The sequence below is a fragment of the Alnus glutinosa genome, chromosome 7 (genome assembly GCF_958979055.1).
Source record: "Alnus glutinosa chromosome 7, dhAlnGlut1.1, whole genome shotgun sequence".
Taxonomy (NCBI): Eukaryota; Viridiplantae; Streptophyta; class Magnoliopsida; order Fagales; family Betulaceae; genus Alnus; species Alnus glutinosa.
The window spans coordinates 27367409-27387908 of NC_084892.1; the positions used below are offsets into that span (position 1 = coordinate 27367409).

The following is a 20500-nucleotide window of genomic DNA, read 5'->3' on the forward strand; positions in this document are numbered from 1 at the left end:
GGAGGGCACAAAAAGGGTTGTATTTGTGCCAAGAGAAATAATTCATATCTTCTTTGTATCCTTCTCTTATTTTCTCATTTTTAAAAATCATCATTAAATCTGTTGGGTCCATGTAGATCCTTTATATGAGCCCCACAGATCAAATGATGATTTTCAAAAGTGAGAGGATGAAAGAATGAAAGAAGGAGAATGTACAGCACATCTCGGGTGCCAATTCCTTGTAAAAGTTATTCTCTAGGTGCAAATATATGATTTCAAAGGTGGATGGAAATCTTTCTTAGTATCATACCCACCGGTCGTCGTAAACAAAGTCCATTGAAGAGTGTTTGGTATGGACAACTTGTTCTGGACATAAATTTTCTACAAATAAACATTTAAAAGTATTATGTATCTTTTAAACTATAAAAAAATATGTGAAAAGAACTTGTTAAATATTTTAAAAAAGGATAGAAATTTCCTATAAACCAGTTTGTAGAAAATTTCGTACAGCCCACATATAAGAGTGACATGCGTCATTTAAACATGTGAGAAACACTTGTTTTTTTTATTAATACTATTAGCATGTGAAAAACACATTTTATTAAAACAACATGTGTTTCTCACATGCCAATGGACACTTGTCAATATTATATGTGGGTTGTATGAAATTTCTTACAAACAGGCTTGTAGGAAATTTTTGTCATTAAATATGTGTTTCACATGCTAAAGACATGTCACTTTTATAGGCTGATTTATAAAAAATTTCTTTCAAACCAGTTTATAAGAAATTTATGTCCGTTCTACATAAAATGTGGACAATGTCACAAAAAAAATTTAAGTGAATCAACCATATTATCAAGTGAAAATGAGATATTAGAAAAACTTGAATATAAAAAATTATAATTAATATTTAAATATACTAAAAATGTCAAATTAAATTTGTTGCATTTGGCCTCAAAATTTATGACTCGGGTGTTACGAGTAATGCTAGAAGGAATACCAAAAAAAAAAAAAAAAAGTTTGTTATAAATCATAGTTTTTTAGCTTCTTGGTTAAATTATTTTCATTAATCCAAAAAGAAAAAAAGAAGTTTGTAAATCAATAAAACCCATTTAGTTTCTGGTTGTCCGAACATCTTGAAGAAAAATAAAAAATTTAGGAACACAACAATTATGTATAATATTTTTCAAATCACAGCTCTTTCATTTCTTGATTAATATTCTGCAATACTCTCTTTACTCAGCTCTTTCCTTTCTTAATTAATATTCTGCAATATTCTTCTTATTTGACTATTTCTTTTCTTGATTAATATTCTGTAATATTTTTCTCACTTGGCACTTTCCTTTCTTGAATAAAACAAATAAGTTTTGACATCGAATTTCTCAATATTAAAAATCTAATATGGGTGTTACGAGTAATGTTAGAAAAAAGACCAAAAAGAAGTTAGTTATAAATCATAGTTTTTCAGCCTCTTGGTTAATTTATTTCCACTCATCCAAAAAGAAAAAAAAAATGTAAATCAATAAATCCCATTTAGTTCCTTTGGCAAATAAGTATCAACTAAATATAAATCACGGGTTAATTTCCTACTCTTGTTGGCAAGGATTAACATAACAAACAGAAGCAGATAGTTTAAGATTTTGTTAATTAGGCTTCTTTTTTTTTTTCTTTTTTTTTCTTTTTTTTTTAATTAATGAATTTATTTATTTATTTATTTTATCACCATATCGGAATAATTTCTGGCCAAGAGCTCTATGTTAGAATGTTAGAGCAATTGGCTGACAGCACATCATTCGCTTTTTTGATAACTTTTCCAAAGTCCAGCCATCCATTCTAGAAAATTAAAATTTCATGATGAACTGATATTGAATTTTTCTACCTAGCTCATAGTCAAGCATGAACAGAAGCCCCACAACTGACAAATGAGACTACTTACTCGATCGTGGTTCTGAGTCAACAAGCACTCGTTACTTGACCCTCAGTCAACAGAAAACGAATGAGTGCATCGATCTTCCAAAGCGATGGAGAGAAACTTTTCTGTTTTGTTTTCCTCTTTTCACATTGTTCACTTTTTGCTTTACATTACTTCCTGCTTTCACTGGCCCCTTCTTCTCTCCCAATCGGAAAAATTTATTTCCTTTTAACTCTCATTCGAACTTTTTAATATTTTCATATCAAGCAAACTCCCGTATCAGATTATATATATTTCCAAGTTCCAACAAGATGAAACACTCTTGCCTGCATTTCAACTGGATTTTGTTAATTTTCTTTCACGGAATACTTTTTTTGAAATCTGCAAGAATTCTCGCTTTTGCAGATGACACTGATCGCCTGGCGTTGCTTGATTTCAAGAAACGGATTAGTGAAGACCCACTTCAAATCATGAGCTCATGGAATGACTCCACCCATTTCTGCAATTGGTTTGGTGTTACATGCAGCCCCTCCAGTAAAAGAGTCGTGGTTCTGAACCTGGAAGCTCAAAGATTGGGTGGCTCCATAGCACCTTCTATGGGAAATCTTACTTACCTTACTGGAATTAACTTGGGAAATAACAGCATCTATGGTGAAATTCCTCAAGAAATGGGAAGACTACGGCGTTTGCAGCATCTCAACGTGAGTCACAATTCGCTTGTTGGGAAACTTCCAACTAATTTAAGTCACTGTACACAACTTAGAGTGCTTCATGTTGGTACCAACAAACTTGTTGGGCAGATTCCAGAGCAGTTTAGTTCATTGTCAAAGTTGGTTTACCTGAATCTTGGTGTGAATAACCTTACAGGAACTATCCCAGCGTGGATAGGGAACTTTTCTTCTTTGTATAAACTTTTTCTTCCCCTGAACAATCTACAAGGGAGCATACCTAGTGAGCTTGGCCGTCTATCAGACTTGGGAGTTTTTGTACTTTATGGGAATAGTTTGTCTGGTACGATCCCTCCTCAAATTTACAATATATCTTCCATTTACTATTTCTCTATTACTCAAAACCAGCTGCATGGAAGCCTTCCACCAGATGTTGGCCTTACTCTTCCTAACCTTGAATATTTTACCGGAGGTGTTAATAGTTTCACAGGACCTATTCCCGTGTCATTGTCAAATGCTTCTAGACTTGGTACGCTTGACTTTTCTGAAAATGGTCTCACTGGAACTGTGCCTCAAAATCTAGCAAGATTGCGTGGCTTGGTCGTACTTAATTTCGAGATAAATAAACTTGGCAACGGAAAAGTTGGTGACCTGAATTTTCTCGGTATATTGGCCAACTGTACTAGTTTGGAGGCCTTAGGTCTTGGTAGTAATCAATTCGGTGGAATACTGCCTAGCTCCATAGCCAACCTTTCATCCCAGCTGAATACTCTTACTATGGGTGGAAATATGATACATGGCAGCATCCCGGTTGGGATTGGGAACCTTGTTAATTTGACCATTCTGGGATTAGAAGAAAACTATTTGGGAGGTCCTCTCCCGAATGCTCTTGGTAAGCTCCACCAGTTACAGGAACTGTATTTGTACAATAACAATTTTTCAGGGCCGATCCCTTTTTCCATAGGTAACTTAACTAAATTGACAAAGCTTCATATGGAGGAGAACAAATTTGAGGGAAGTATACCTACAAGCCTAGGAAATTGCCAAAATTTGCTTCTACTCAACCTTTCTACTAACAATCTCAACGGTATCATACCGAAAGAGGTTATTGGTCTTTCTTCCCTTTCTATTTCTTTGGTCATGTCTCAAAATTCTTTGACAGGTACACTGCCATTTGAAGTTGGTTCCTTAAAAAACCTTGGGGAGTTAGATCTCTCGGAGAATAGATTATCTGGAGAAATTTCTGCTTCCCTTGGTAGTTGTATTAGTTTGGAAGGTTTATATTTGGAGGGTAATTCATTTGAAGGAGCAATTCCTCCATCTTTGGAGACACTAAGAGGTTTAGAAGAAATTGATCTTTCGTGCAATAACTTTTCGAGGCAAATTCCTGAATTTCTCAGCAAGTTTTTATCGCTTAAGCATCTTAATCTTTCTCATAATGATCTCGAGGGGAAAGTGCCAAGTGAAGGGATTTTTTTGAATGCAAGTGCAATTTCAATCTTTGGAAATGACAAGCTATGTGGTGGCGTCCCAAAATTACTTTTACCAAAATGCCATAGAAAGAGTCAATGTTCATCCATGAAACGCCTTGCACTTAAAGTTGTAATTCCTGTCATGTTGGTAATTGTTCTATTGTGTTTTTTCCTCACATTTTATATAGTTAAAAAATGGAGAAAGAGACCTTCAATCGCATCTTCCTTAAAGGATTGGCGATTGACACGTATATCTTATGCTGAACTCCAAGCATCAACTAATGATTTCTCTGTGGACAATTTGATCGGTTCAGGTAGTTTTGGTTCTGTATACAAAGGAGTTCTTTTTAGCAATGGAGCAATTGTTGCAGTTAAAGTGTTAAACCTTCAACAACGAGGAGCTTCCAAGAGTTTCATTGATGAATGCAATGCTTTGAAAAGTTTACGCCATTGTAATCTTCTTAAGATTATCACTGCTTGCTCAAGCATTGATCATCAAGGGAATGACTTTAAAAGTCTAGTTTTTGAGTTCATGTCTAATGGAAGCCTAGACCAGTGGCTGCATCCTTTAAAGGATGAGCAACATCAATGTAAGATATTGAGCTTTATTCAGAGAATAAACATAGCCATTGATGTTGCTTATGCGTTGGAATATCTTCATTTTCATTGTGAAACGCCAATTGTTCACTGTGATATAAAGCCAAGCAATGTCCTCCTCAATGAAGATATGGCAGCACATGTCGGTGACTTTGGATTAGCAAAGTTCATCCTTGAAGCATCACATATTCCCTCCAAAAATGAAACCTTGTCAGAGTCCTTGTCAAATGCGCTGAAAGGTTCCGTTGGGTACATTCCTCCAGGTATGTTTTCAACCTGCAATAACTAAGCTCAATTAAGTTTTACACATCAAACATGAATGAGAGGTTAAGCCTAATTTTGATAAGATTAATTTTTAACTCCTATATATATATATATAGGGAAAAGTTCATTACTCGGGACCATGGGAAATAAGTACTTTTTCTTTTGTAAAAAAAAAAAAAAAAAAAAGAAAACAAAAATACAAAATACAAATTTGTTGGATAGTAGTAAATATGTGTTGGTGGATAAATTGTTTAAGTTTAGAAAAAACTATTGTATCTTAGTGATCATATATTATTAAATTGTAGAGTATGGGATGGGTGGCCAAGTTTCCGTACTCGGAGATATTTACAGCTATGGGATACTCTTGCTGGAGATGTTTACTGGAAAAAGACCTACGGATGACATATTCAAAGATGGCATGAGCATTCACATGTTCATTGCAATGGCTTTGCCGGAACGTGTCATGGATATAGTAGACTCGTCAATGCCATTTGAAGAAAGTGAAGAAGATGTTGATGATGAGACAAATAACGATGACATAGAAGAAGGCGCAATAATCGAAGAAGTTGATCGTCATTTCAATGCCAGAAGCAAAGTAGAGGATTGTTTGGTCTCGGTGTTGCAGATTGGACTGTTGTGCTCTGCAACATCACCTCATGAGCGGTTGCCCACAACTGATGTCGTCAACAAACTGAGGGCAATTAGAGACACATGCATTTTGACGTTGTCCAGCTAGCGTACATTACCGAGGACAAACATAACTACCTTACACCACAGGTCAATAAGATAACGCCCACCCAAATGCATGGTCAAGCTGAAGTTGAAGAAGTCGTTCACATCTGGAGTAATAGATATGCGTTGGAAGTGTCATTGTTATCATTTGTGTTTTATCTTCTTCTTTTCTTACTTTTATTTCTTATTGAATAAGTGGTAGGACTTTATAAGGTGATGTAATTTAAACCGATTGGTATAAACTTATGTGGAGTACTGTCACACTTTCCATGTGATGTGGATGAGACATCTCTGATAGCTTGCTCGGTGAGACTTCAGTGTTTTCTTGCCTCCTATTGTGTTTTCCATTAGTGCTTTTGTCCTCTATGAATTCACAATGAATTAGTTCTGCACTTCTGGATGTATATAAGATGTATTCTCACAATGATCAAGTATCTAATGTTTGTTGTGAGTTATAGGACTAAAGCAGAGGCGTCAAAAAGAGTACGGATATTGAAATGCTACTAACCTCATTGTATTTGTTCAGATTTGTTGTGAGCTAGTGATGAACCTTAACCAAGAGGAACCATAAGTTGGATGTGTATCTTAGCTTGTAGGAGACATTCAGTGGCATTATTTTGTGGCACTGAATGTTTCCTACCAGATTGGTGTGTCCACTGTGTTTGATCTGTGTTTGTTTATGAAGCAGTTGAAATTTGGACGAGAAATAGCACAATGATTTTTTCTCCCAAATTCAGGTACTACCTGTGATACGAAATGAGACTGAGGTACTAAATTTAAAAACACGTAAAACTCAGGTACCTCAGGGGTATTTAACCCTAAAAATTAAAAATAAACTCGACTTCATATCAGTCATCTTGACACCACCACTACTTTCTCTGATCAAGTCTCTCTAAACTTCATCAGTAGCTTCCAGACTAAGTGTCCGTGGCAATGTCAAAGATCTTTGCCTCTGCAAATTCCCACCGGGGACATTTCCTTCTCCCCCAGCAGCTGAAGTACGTTGTCATGGCTTGAGTCTCCTCGTCAGTCAGAGCACTTTTGTCCCGTATAATTGCTAACTTCATTCAGATCCAAGATTCAGTAACATTTATATATATATATATATATATATATATATATATATATATATATATATATATATATATATATATATATGTTTACAAAATTACAATTAAAACTTCTTCACCGGAAGGAGAACTACCCTATTGAGGACTCCATTCAATCTTAATTCCGGAGCTAGAAACTACTACTCCTTAATTTGTTAGTTACTTCGTCCAAAACTTTGCAATCCCCTCCTACCCATGAATAGGTACACAGAACCACTTTTGCTTGTAGCACTACACAAGTTGTAAAGGAACAGCTTTTAATCCAATGGGCACCCAAAAATGGCAACGTAATGAAGTGGGTATCAAAGGAATTGGCGAAAAATCGAATACTTGGGAGACCCTTCATCGACTCATCCCCCAAATCACAATCGTGGCACCCGTCTCCCTCTCCATCATCTTCTGGTTATTCCCTCATGGCCCAATAATCAAACCGATGAAATTATAACCCGAAGACTTTTTTATCAGATAAAGCTTCGGCGGCCGATAACCAGCTTATGGCTTGAAAGTTGGGTTACGCTCTATAATCTGAGAAATAATCTAAGAGATTTTTCGTTGACGATGAGTTGAAAAAACTATGGCTTTTCTAAACCAATAACCATTTACTCATAATCTCCTAAGCACTTATCTCTCCTGGGACTTCTCTCTCGACCCTCTCCAGAGAACACCCCCAGGAATACTTGCTTGCCGGGGGAGGGAGGCTACCTTCCTCCCCCCGGCCCCTTTGTGCCCCTTAGTCATCTTGAACTAAGGTGTCTTTTGTTCCCTCCCTGAGTTTTTTCTCAGTGGAGGCTAGATTTCTCCCAGCCTCTAGGCTGTGGAGCTTTGTTCCCCCCGGCAAGTCCGGTGATGGCTGTTTTCCCCTAGCCTCTAGAGGCTATGGTGGCTTGTTTTTTTGTGTTGGTTTTTTTCTTCCTTTCTTTTGTCAGGCAGTAAAGCTAAAAGCATGGTGCCCAGCGCGGGAATATGGTGGCGTTTTCGTGTCTCCTAGCGGTGGTTTTTGGCCTGTGTTTTCAAGGGTTTTTTAGATTTTCGGAGCCAGATATACTCAATCCTGTTGTTTTTCTCAAGACACGCGCCCCTCAGCCTTGTTCTCCATCGCCGTCCGTTCCTGCTGCCGGAAGCACGTGTCACGTCGTTCGTCGGTGACCGGCGCGTGGCCTGCACGCGCCAGAGAGGCCTTTGCTCTTTGGTGAGCATGAAGGCCACGCTCCACCATTTTCTGGCCGTGCTCGTTGGGGATGGGGGCTACGGTGGCAGATCTACGGCTGGGTGCAGCTGGTGATGGCGCGTGTTTCCCATGCACCGCCGTCTCCGGTGGTTTCCGTCTCTGTCTCCTCTGCCGGTTGCTGTGTTTTTTTGGTCTTTTCTGCACTGTGTTGTTGTGTATCCTCTTGTTTCTATGTACAGTCTGGCTGTGTATTACTCAGATTTTATTAGAATTTTTGATGGCTTGATGCTAGATCGGCCCTCTTTTATCTGAGTGTGAGCGTTAATGTAAGAGAGGCCCAAATGTAATTCTAGTAGGGTTTGATGTTTCTGTACAGGCAGCTGTTTTTTAAGTCAAATCCTTCTGGCTTAAAGTGTAAGGGGATCTTGTCCCTTTATTTCTCATGATGTATGATTTGAAGATTTTATAATAGCACATGCTATTTGTTTGTTAGAAAAAAAAAAAAAAAAAAAAAAAAAAAACTATGGCTTTTCTAAGAAAAACTAGTGTTTTCGTCCTACTCTTTTTTCTTTCTTTTCCCACCTGACGTGTCCATCTCTTATTGGAGGGCACAAAGGGTTGGGTTTGTACCAAGTGTAATTATTCATTTGTTCTTTCTGTCCTCCTTCTATTATCTCACTTTTAAAAATCATTATTGAATCTGTGAGATTCATGTAAGTTCATTACATGATGTCCGCAGATTTAATGATAATTTTTTAAAGTTGGAAAATGGAAGAATGAAAGCAGAAGAATGTATAGCACATCCGCTGCCAATTCCTAGCTTGTAAAAGTTGTTCTCTAGGTGCAAATATATGATTTCAAAGGTGGATGAAAATCTCTCTTGATATGCATAGCCACCGGCAGTCATAAACAAAGTCCATTGAAGAGTGTTTGGTATAGACAGGTTGTTTTGGACATAAATTTTCTACAAATCAGTATTTGAAGTAGTAATATGTGTCTTTTAAACTTTTAGAAATGTATGCGAGAAGAACTTGTTAGTTAAAAAAATGTGTTTCTCACATGCTAAAGATGCGTCACTTTTATAGGCTGGTTTGTAAAAAATTTCTTATAAACCAGTTTGTAAGAAATTTATGTCCGTTCTACCTAAGAAGTGGACAATGTCACAAAAAAATTATCAATTCAAAAAGAGATGTTAGAAAAACTTGAATATAAAAAATTATAATTAATATTTAAATATACTAAAAATGCATGCTTAAATTTGTCGTTTTAGATTTCAAAATTTATGAGTAGAGTGTTACGAATAATGCTAGAAGGAATACAAAAAGAATAAAAAAAAAAAAAAGTTTGTAAATCAATAAAACCCATTTAGTTCCTCTGGCAAATAAGTATCAACTCAATACAAATCACGGTTTCCTACTTGTGTTAGCGAGGATTAAGATAACAGAAGCAGATTGTTTAAGATTTTGTTAATTAGACTTGTTTCTTTTTTCTTTTAATCACCATATCAGAATAAGTACTTCTGGCCAAGAGCTCGATGTTAGAAAGTTAGAGCAATTGGCTGACAGCACAACATTCTCTTTATTGATAACTTTTCCAAAGTCCAGCCATCCATTCTAGAAAATTAAAATTTCATGATGAACTGATATTGAATTTTTCCACCACATAGCTAGTCAAGCATGAACAGAAGCTCCACGACCACGGAAGCTGGTGTTGCTTCACATCTCAGTCAAAATGTCAACAACTGAAAAATGGGACTAGTTACTCGATCGTGGTTCTGAGTCATCAAGCAGAAGTTGGAAAAACACTACTAGAATATAAGACCATCATCCTAAGACATTTTGCTTTATATTTTCGTAAGAGAATAGCCAATAAAATAGGTAAATGATTCATAATAATTAAATTTGATTATTATGAGTCATTTTTCGTCTCCAGTAAAATAGGTAAAATAGATTTTTTTTTTTTTTTTCTCCTAATGTATGTGAATAGTAAATTAATTGGTTGTTCTGCCTATTCACAATTCACACTACAAAAATTTTTTTATTACTTTTTCCTCTTCTTTTTCTTTTTTCTTTCTCTCTCTATTTCTTTCACACTTTTTCTCACACAAAATAATATTTAAATGCAAATAAAGAGTAGAATAAAGAATTTATTGGAGAGAATATAGAAAAAGTAATAACTAAAATAGAGAGTTGTAATTTTTCAATAGTTAGCTACTTGACTATTATTGTTGAAGATGCTCTAACGAGTAATAGTGATTTTAAAAGCCACATTAACTTAAAAATGATAAAAAGATGACAAAAAATGTGATGCGGGCCAATTTTATCAGTTTTTGTTAGACCCGTTTTACGTACTTAAAAAATCATATCTTTTGATTCTGACATCGGATTGATACAAAATCGATGGCGTTTGAAAGCTTATTTAGAAGGCTACAATTTTATTTTATTTTATTTTAAATTTCACTAACATTTACGATGCAAAAATTGTCGTTTTGTATTATTTGTAATGCAAAGAAGTATTTTTATTTCATTTTTTTATTATTATTTTTTTGGTTTCGAATTTATGCTCTATATAAGCCTATTAAGATGGTTTTAGACTCCAGCTTAAGTATTTTTATCAGTTTATCAATATGAAACACTCTATGAGAGATTTTCTATTCCTTTTACCTTGATTTCTTGATAGAATCTTGGTTTGAGAAGAGTTGTGATTTTATTGCTGTTTATTATTGCGAACCCACTCCGCCACCTTGCATCAAAATGGTTCTTTGCATTACTCTTCCACAACTATATATGTTCAAATTTGGAAGGAAAAAAGTTGCAGCAAACAAAACCAGTGAGTACTTAAAATATGAGAAAATGCCAATGTTTTTTGTTAGAATATATTAGATTATTTGGGGATTTGATTTAGAGATTTGTTAAAATTGATTGTAATCTCCTAAAAATAGATTTAATGGTAATAAAAATTAATTGATTTGAATCTAATCAAATTTGAAGGTACATTAATTTTATTACTATACTTATATACCACGATTATCCTATAGATAGTAATCTCATATATTGTAAAAATATTAAATGAATAAGAGCAAAATGTAAGATAGAGCTTTATTACCATACTTATGTACCACAATTCTCCTATAAATAGTAATATCATAGATTGTCAAGTGAATAAAAGTAAAATGTAGCCCTAAAGCTTTATCCTCTAAACATAGGTTATACATAGATCAAATCACGTAAAATCTTGAACCTCCGACTACTTGAATTGACTCGAATACACCTTTTCAGTTATTCACCCGAGATGTTAAGAGTCGTTGGGCAAATTTCATCACCGACCATCTATATTTTCCATCATATGATGAAATTGAAAATCTAGCTGGCCGAGAAGTTTGAATTGCATTGCAACTAAAGAGCTGCTTGGCCACGCCATATATATATATATATATATATATATATATATATATATATATATATATATATATATTATTTTTATTGATAATTATTGTTTTTTTTTTTTAGCTAAATAATCTATTTTTGTTATTTTATCTATCACTTTTAAAAAGCTTTCTAAATCAAACTTTCTAAATATTTATCTATTAAACTAGATATTATTTTTTATTGGTTTTAAGATCGAGCAATCACTTAAACAATTTTAACTGAAAAAAAAAAAAAAAAAAAAAAAAAAAATCAAGCACAAATACAGTAAACATTTTCCGGAGTTTCCTTTCAGCATCAAAAAACAACCAAAAATTTTCAAACAACAATTAAAGAATAAGATAATTAACTGAAAAATAACGAAATTCAGAGCTATTGAAGAAGAAAGAGAAGGCGTACGGAGGTCTTGGATTGGTGGAAGAAATTGGAGGCGAGAGAGCAGCGAGCGAGCTAGTAGACGAGCCTCACACCGTTGGAGCGAACCATTTTGTGTTAGAGAGTAAAAAAGAGGGAGATCGAGAACCAGAAGGATTAGAGCTTTGGGGATTTGGGTTTATTCTGATGTACTCCGGGTGGATTCAAACAGAGAGAGAGGGTATGTTTTTTGTTTTTTTTTTTTAATTATTTATTCTATATGAGAGTTCTAAAGTCTTCTAATAGGAGAGAAAATGCACTGTTATTTTGTTGGTATATATTAATTGTTGTTTTCTTGAGCCTCTAACTAATTATTTTTTTATTGAAGTTAAAGAGTCTTCAAAGAAGAGATCATACTTCTTTTATTTTTTCAGATTATAATTGGGATTTTCCTTTTTCTTTTTCAAACAAACCTATATCGGGGCCTTATTCCGTTGAGAAAAAAAAATCATTTCAACTTATGATTAGGCTTTTCTTCTTCTTTCTTCTTTTAAAACAAACTTGTCTTTGGGGACTTATTGAAAAAAATAGTTTCAAATTATGATTAAGCTTCTTTTTTTTTTTCATCTTATTTATTTATTTATTTTATTTTTATTTTTTAAACAAACTTGTCTTTGGAGGCCTTATTCCACTTAGGGACCTTAGGCGGCTGCCTATCTTGCCTAAGGGATGAGCCGACACTGATTTTTAATTAACCATTGTTGATGAAATTTTTAATCTCTTCAACAAATTTAGCCACCTTAAAACCATTTAAAATTATAAATTTTGGTCACTGAGAAGGTAACATTATTTTGTTTCGGTGCATTATTTAACAATTTTTTCTTTACTACGTTTGCTTATTATTGTCATTGGAATATTTTGACTTAAAAAAGTTCTTTTGGCTTCCCGTGTAACTATTCATCTCCTAAGTCTCGTGCTTCTTTACAATGACTACACTATTATTTAATTTCAAAGTTCTTAAAATATGTGTGATCCAAGTTAAAGGCCTGATTCAATTTTTTCATACAACTTGTAATACTATATACTACACTTTATTTCACGCACATTCCAGTCATTTCACTAAGTTGATGTGACAATACTCATTGGCCATTAGAAAAGAAATTTCAATAAAAAAAATAAACATTACTACATCAGCTCAGTGATTGAAAATAGGAAGAGAATATGATGGGCTTTTATCCCTTTTATTCTCTGATGAAATAGTGATAAAAATCTTATGTATAGCATTCCTCTTTATCGACACATTATTCTTTGTCGATAAAATACAAATCGACACACATTGTAGTCCATATGTAATCGATCTAGTCGAATGGGCCTCATCATGTAGATTAAAAGTAGAAATGATCCTCCTTCGTAATCTTATTTCTAGTATTTTCACAACTTGGCCTATAAAAAAAATTGAATTATTGATGAGAGACTAATAATAGACTTTTTTTTTTTTTTTTTTTCTTTTCCTTTTCCAGCTTAGAGGACAAGACCACACAGGCCGGCATTAGGGTTGTAAATGAATGGAGTTTGTGAATAGCTTTTGACCAAGCTCGATTCATATAAATTTGAATTGAGTTCAAACAGAAATTTAGGCTCATTTAATAAATAAGCCGAACTTGTATATACTTAGGCAACTCAAATGATCGAGATCGTATAGCTTTATTTTTATTAATTTTTACTTTGCAATGCAAATATTTTAAGTATTTCAAAAGTTCTCTTCATAATATAATAAATATAACTTGAATTATTATAATTGTGAATTTTAATATAAATATGTGTTTATGTGTGTGTATATATATATATATATATGTGTGTGTGTGTGTGTGTACTAGTGCCGTATGAGCATAATGCAGGTATATAAATAAATTATTGTGGGGCCGGTCATTCAACTTGACCCCTAAATCAGTCAACAGAAAACGAATGTGTGCATCCATCTGTCTAAAACTTTTCTATTTTGTTTTCCCGTTTTCACATTTTTCACTTTGAGCTTTACATCACTTCCTGCTTTCACTTTTTCTCTCCCAATCGGAAAAATTTATTTCCTTTTAACTCTCATTGGAACTTTTTAATATTTTCATATCAAGTAAACTCCCGTATCAGACTTGATCTTTACTAGAAAATTATTATGCTTCCAAGTTCCAACAAGATGAAATTCTCTTGTCTGCATTTCAACTGGATTTTGTTAATATTCTTTCACGGAATACTTCTTTTGAAATCTGCAAGAATTCATGCTTTTGCAGATGAGTCTGATCGCCTGGCATTGCTCGACTTCAAGAATCGGATTACTGAAGACCCACTTCAAATCATGAGCTCATGGAATGAGTCCACCCATTTTTGCAACTGGTTTGGTGTTTCATGCAGCCCCTCCAGTAAAAGAGTCATGGTTCTGAAACTGAAAGGTCAAAGATTGGGTGGCACCATAACACCTTCTATGGGAAATCTTACTTACCTTACTGGAATCAACTTGAGAAATAACAGCATCTATGGTGAAATTCCTCAAGAATTGGGAAGACTACAGCGTCTGCAGCATCTCAACTTGAGTTTCAATTCCATTGGTGGGAGCCTTCCGACTAATCTAAGTCACTGTACTGCCCAGCTCCATTGCCAATCTTTCCTCCCAGCTGAATAGTCTTACTATGGGTAGAAATATGATACATGGCGGCATCCCCAATCGGATTGGAAACCTCGTTAACTTGACCGTTCTGGGATTAGAATATAATTATTTGGGAGGGGTCCTCTCCCGGATGCTCTTGGGAAGCTCCAGCAGTTACAGATACTAAATTTAGGATGGAACAAATTTTCAGGGCTGATCCCTTTCTCCATAGGTAACTTAACTAAATTGACAAAGCTCTTTATGGAGGAGAACAAATTTGAGGGAAGTATACCCGCAAGCCTAGGAAACTGCCAAAATTTGCTTTTACTAAACCTTTCTACTAACAATCTCAATGGTACCATACCAAAAGAGGTTATTGGTCTTTCTTCCCTTTCGATTTATTTGGCAATGTCTCATAATTCTTTGACAGGTACACTGCCATTTGAAGTGGGTAACTTAGAAAATCTTGGTGTTTTAGATCTGTCTGAGAATAGATTATATGGTGAAATCCCTGCTTCCCTTGGTAGTTGTACTAGTTTGGTGAATTTGTATTTGGAGGGTAATTCATTTGAAGTAGCTATTCCTCCATATTTGAAAACACTAAGAGGTTTAGATGAAATTGATCTTTCTCGCAATAACTTGTCAGGACAGATTCCTGAATTTTTCAGCAAGTTTTTGTCACTTAAGCTTCTTAATCTTTCTCATAATGATCTCGAGGGAAAAGTGCCAAGTGGAGGGATTTTTTTGAATGTAAGTGCAATTTCAATATTTGGAAATGACAAGTTATGTGGTGGCATCCCAGAATTACTTTTACCAAAGTGCTATAGAAAGAGTCAACGTCCATCTATGAAACACCTTGCACTTAAAGTTGTAATACCAGTCATGTTGGTACTTGTTCCACTATGTTTTTTCCTCACATTTTATATGGTTAAAAAATGGAGAAAGAGACCTTTGGTCGCATCTTCCTTAAATAGGCATGTATACGAGTCGAGCTCAGGCGAATAGTGGTTGCTCAAGCTCGGCTCGTTGAGAATTTTCATGAGCTCGAGCTCGGTTCGAGCTCGTGACGGGTATTGAACATTGAGCTTGGCTCGGCTCACCAAGAGTAAATTCTTGTCTGAGCTCAAGCTCAAGCTCGGTTTTTTGACAAGCTGAGTGCGTTATCGGGCACTCGGCTCGCCCGTCTCGTGAGAAAAAATTTCAGTGTAAAACCTAAACCAAGCTAAGCCAACACCCGCAAGAACAAAAGCCTCAAAATCTCAACATAAATCAAGCTTGAGAAAATCCTACGGAATTAACATTCTTGAGAAATGGATTTGTTTATTTTCCCAAATGGAAATTTACAGAACCAAAAAAATAAAATAAAATAAAATAAAATAAAAATAAAAATAAAAATAAAAAAATCCAAAACTAGCAACATCTTGGCCATCATAAATGCCACGGTGAACGGTGCAGAAAGAGCCACGAGCTATGACGCCCTTGATGATGTTCTTGGAGGGGTCAATCTCCCACTCGTGTCTGGTGACAGTGGGCGTTGCTTATTCTTCTTGTTATCTGTTCTTGTTCTTCTCCATAGTCCATGCCCTGCTCAGATGCCTCTGAAGCTGCTGGTCCAAGCTCTTCAGATCTATCTGATCCAGGCAGCGGGCGCAAGAGGAATGAAAATGAGAAAGAAGAAAAGTAATGGGAGAGAAGAGAGAGAGTGATTGAAATAAGAGCACAGGATTTCAATAACAAGAAAAAAAAATAAAATAAAAAAAATAAAAAAAAAAATAAAAAAAGTAAAGGAAAGAAAGAAATAAGAGCAAAGGGACGTTGAAGTTTCTACTTTGAAAAAAAGCAAAAGGTGAAAAGTTGAAAACTGAAAGGCCATGATGCTGCGACTCTGCCAGAGTGCCAGTGATGCACGTCACGCACGCAATTCCCCAAACAGGAAATAATCCAGTACACGTAACTTCTATTTGATCAATTACAGCGGTGCAAATCAGACAAATCTTGGGCGTTTATATAAAATAGCTATTGGATAATTGAATAACAGTGGTTGAATCTAATTAATAGCGTGCGTGTGAAACACTAAATAATTTCATTATCAATTGTGCTCTACAGTTGGAATGCACATCAGCTTGAGTAACAAATAAATCTAACAGTAATTTTTAATTAGTTGATATATACTGATTCAAAGTTTCAAAAAACAATTAAAAAAATATTCTACACTTCTACTGACTCCCTTATGCACGTTTTCTCATTTATGCAATAATGCCAATAACTTATAACTTTATAAATTATAAACCTATATTTATAAGCTAATTAAAAAATTAAAAAATTGTTATTTATATCGTAAATAATTAATTCTAACTCATAAGCTATATATTAATATAATTATACATTTATACTTAATTAGTTAATCTGTTAAATGTTAATCATAAATACATAATTAGTAATTATACATTTATACAAATTACACTTAATCATAATTCATTAAATCATAGGATTCATTTGGGTTTGCGATTTCAAAAAGTGCGATTTTAAAATAGCGATTTAAAAAAATAATTTTTAAAAACGCAATTAAGCATTTATCAAAATCGCAGCTTGACCTTTAAAATCGCAGGTTAGCCTTTCAAAATACTGCGTTTTCAAAAAAGCACCACATTGCCTGCGATTTGAATAAGCACTTTTCTGCGTTTTCAAATCGCAATTTTTTAAAAACGCAGTTTCAAAACTATTCATTTTCTGCAATTTGGTTTAAAATCGCACTTTTTCTCTACGAAATTGCAACCTCAAACGCACCATTAAGAGTAAAAGCCTACAAATTATTAATTATATTTAAACTAGTACATTAATAATAATAATACTTAATTATTATTTTATACTTAAGCTAAAAGTATTAAGTATGTATCAAAATTATCTAAGTAATTACCTAAATAACTAGATACTTAATCAGTTAATCATTAATCATTATAATGTATATTAATTACTTTGTATAAATTGTATACTTATGAGTTATGACTTATGTAGTTATGTGACTATGTTATTATGTGGCTATAATAATTTGTTGTTATACCTTAATTTTTAATTATATATAATTATGAATTATGATTCATATGATCATAGGATATGATATTATTTATAATATGATACGAAAATTATGAATCATACTTAATTACTTATCACAACTTTCTTAGTATCTAATAATAACATTTATATGATATAATATCACTATATAAGCATTATCATTATAATTAATATACATAGGAGATAGGACCATAAGATTACTAGATTCTATAATAAATATATATTGTATCATATGACATGAGATTTAATATCATATAAATTGTTAGATTATAGTTAAATTAAATCCAATGAATTGTTAGATCATATCACATAACTATTGTTGTTAGATCATAGTACATTGTTATAATTTGGATCACACTTAATTATACAATGATACAAAATAAGTATTATTGATATGATTATTACATTATACATTGTGTCATTTGACATGAGATTTAATATCATATAAATTGTTAGATCATATTTAAATTAAATCAAATGAATTGTTAGATCATGTCACCTAGCTATTATTGTTAGATCATAGCACATTAGTAGAACTTGGATCACACTTAATTATACAATAATACAAAATAAGTATTGTTGATATGATTATTACATTATACATTGTGCCATATGACATGAGATTTAATATCATATAAATTGTTAGATCATACTTAAATTTAATTAAATGAATTGTTAGATCACATCACCTATTATTATTAGATCATAGTACATTGTTAGAACTTAGATCACATTTAATTATACAATGATACAAAATAAGTATTGTTGTTATGATTATTACATTGTACAATAAAGATATAATGCGTCATATTACATACGATTTAATATCATATAAATTGTTAAATCACATGCATTTTATATAAATTCTAGTGATAATACATATGATCGCATAATCTAATGATATGAATTATAATGATTATACTTAATTTGTAATTATAAGAAACACGTTGTTGATTTTAATGTTAATCACTTGAGTTGGGATTATACCAATTACATTGTCATTGTATATGATATAATTATTTAAATAATATGATTAAGTATCGAGATTTTCATTAAATCATATCATTAACATTTTATTGTTAATTCAACAATTATTAGATACTTAATTATTAGACTTAGAGTCTTAGTTTCTTAGATCATATAAGATATAACCATCTTAATTATTTTTTATCATTAAATTATATATTATATAGATACTTATAGATATAATTAATAGTTATACATTGTATAGCTTAATTAGTATTTTTACTTATTAAAAAAAAAAAAAAGTGATATTTTTATCAATATATATGCATATATTTATTAATAAATATGTATATTAATAAATATATACGAGTCGAGCTAATAAGCGAGCTGAGCCTTTTTACGAGTATGTTCGCGAACTTTAAACGAGCGAGCCGGGTTTTATACGGGTATGTATCGTTTAATAATCGAGTATAGTTTCGTGTCCACGGGTAGCTCATTTAATAACCGAGTCGCGCACGAGCCGAGCCCAAGCGAGCTCACGGGTAGCTTTGCTTCGTTTACATCCCTATCCTTAAAGGATTGGCGATTGGCATGTATATCTTATGCAGAACTCCAAGCATCAACTAATTATTTCTCTGTGGACAATTTGATCGGTTCAGGTAGTTTTGGTTCTGTATACAAAGGAGTTCTTTCTAGCAATGGAGCAATTGTTGCAGTTAAAGTGTTAAACCTACAACAACGAGGAGCTTCCAAGAGTTTCATTGATGAATGCAATGCTTTGAAAAGTTTACGCCATCGTAATCTTCTTAAGATTATCACTGTTTGCTCAAGCATTGATCATCAAGGGAACGACTTTAAAAGTCTAGTGTTTGAGTTCATGTCTAATGGAAGCCTAGACCAGTGGCTGCATCCTTTAAAGGATGGACAACATCAATGTAAGAGATTGAGCTTTATTCAGAGAATAGACATAGCCATTGATGTTGCTTATGCATTGGAATATCTTCATCTTCATTGTGAAACGCCAATTGTTCACTGTGATATAAAGCCATGTAATGTCCTCCTTAATGAAGATATGGTAGCACATGTTGGTGACTTTGGATTAGCAAAGTTCATCTTTGAAGCATCACATAATCCCTCTAAAAAAGAAACCTTGTCAAAGTCCTTATCAATTGCGCTAAAAGGTTCCATTGGGTACATTCCTCCAGGTATGTTTTCAACCTGCAATAACTCTGCTCAATTAAGTTTCACACATCAAACATGAATGAGAGGTTAAGCATAATATTGATATGAATAATTTTTAAGTCCAATATTTTACATATATATGAAGGGAAAATTTTCAATACTCGGGGTTTTTGGAAATAAGTGCTTTTTCTTTTGTAAAAAGAAAAAAGAAAAGAAAAGAAAAAACAAAACAAAACAAAATTGTTGAATAGTAGTAAAATGCATTAGTGGAGAAATTGTATAAGTTTAGAAGACTATTGTATCTTAGTGATCATATATTAATAAATTGCACAGTATGGGATGGGTGGCCAAGTTTCTGTACTTGGAGATATTTACAGCTATGGGATACTCTTGCTGGAGATGTTCACTGGGAAAAGACCTACCGATGACATGTTCAAAGATGCCCTGAGCATTCACAAGTTCATTGCAATGGCTTTGCCGGAACGTGTCATGGATATAGTGGACTCGTCAATACCTTTTGAAGAAGGTGAAGAAGATGTTGATGATGAGACAAATAACGATGACATAGAAGTTGATGATCATTTCGTTGCCGGAAGTAGAGTTAAGGACTGTTGTGCTGCAGATTGGACTGTTGGACTCTGCAACATCTCCTCATGAGCGGTTGCCCACAAATGATGTCGTCAACAAACTTGGGGCAATTAGAGACGCATGCATTTCAACGCCGTCTAGCGTCATCACCAACCGAGGTCAAGCTCAAGTCTAAGAAGTCCTTCACGTCTGGAGTAATAGATATGTGTTAGGAGTTTAATTGTTATCAATTTGTTTTTTTATCTTCTTTTTTTGGTTACTCTTATTTCTTATCGAATAAGTGGTAGGACTTTATGAAGTGATGTAATTAAAAGTCCTAACATTAACGTTTGAGGATATTACAATTTCCTTGGGGATGAGACGTCTCTGATATA

General features: G+C 33.6%; 2 protein-coding genes across 2 annotated transcripts; both read left to right on the top strand.

Annotated features, from left to right (window-relative positions):
* The first annotated feature begins 2020 nt into the window (after window positions 1-2020).
* Window positions 2021-5894, top strand: LOC133873792 (probable LRR receptor-like serine/threonine-protein kinase At3g47570). Its single transcript, XM_062311558.1, has 2 exons — window positions 2021-4891; window positions 5198-5894. The coding sequence occupies exons 1-2, from the start codon at window positions 2203-2205 to the stop codon at window positions 5626-5628; spliced, it is 3120 nt and encodes a 1039-aa protein (XP_062167542.1). The 5' UTR covers window positions 2021-2202; the 3' UTR covers window positions 5629-5894.
* A 7977-nt stretch (window positions 5895-13871) lies between these two features.
* Window positions 13872-20195, top strand: LOC133873400 (probable LRR receptor-like serine/threonine-protein kinase At3g47570). The gene is made up of 5 exons (XM_062311110.1): window positions 13872-14310; window positions 14749-15206; window positions 15895-15998; window positions 18831-19440; window positions 19872-20195. Exons 1-5 carry the CDS (start codon window positions 13872-13874, stop codon window positions 20193-20195), a joined length of 1935 nt encoding a protein of 644 aa, XP_062167094.1.
* Window positions 20196-20500: the final 305 nt, after the last annotated feature.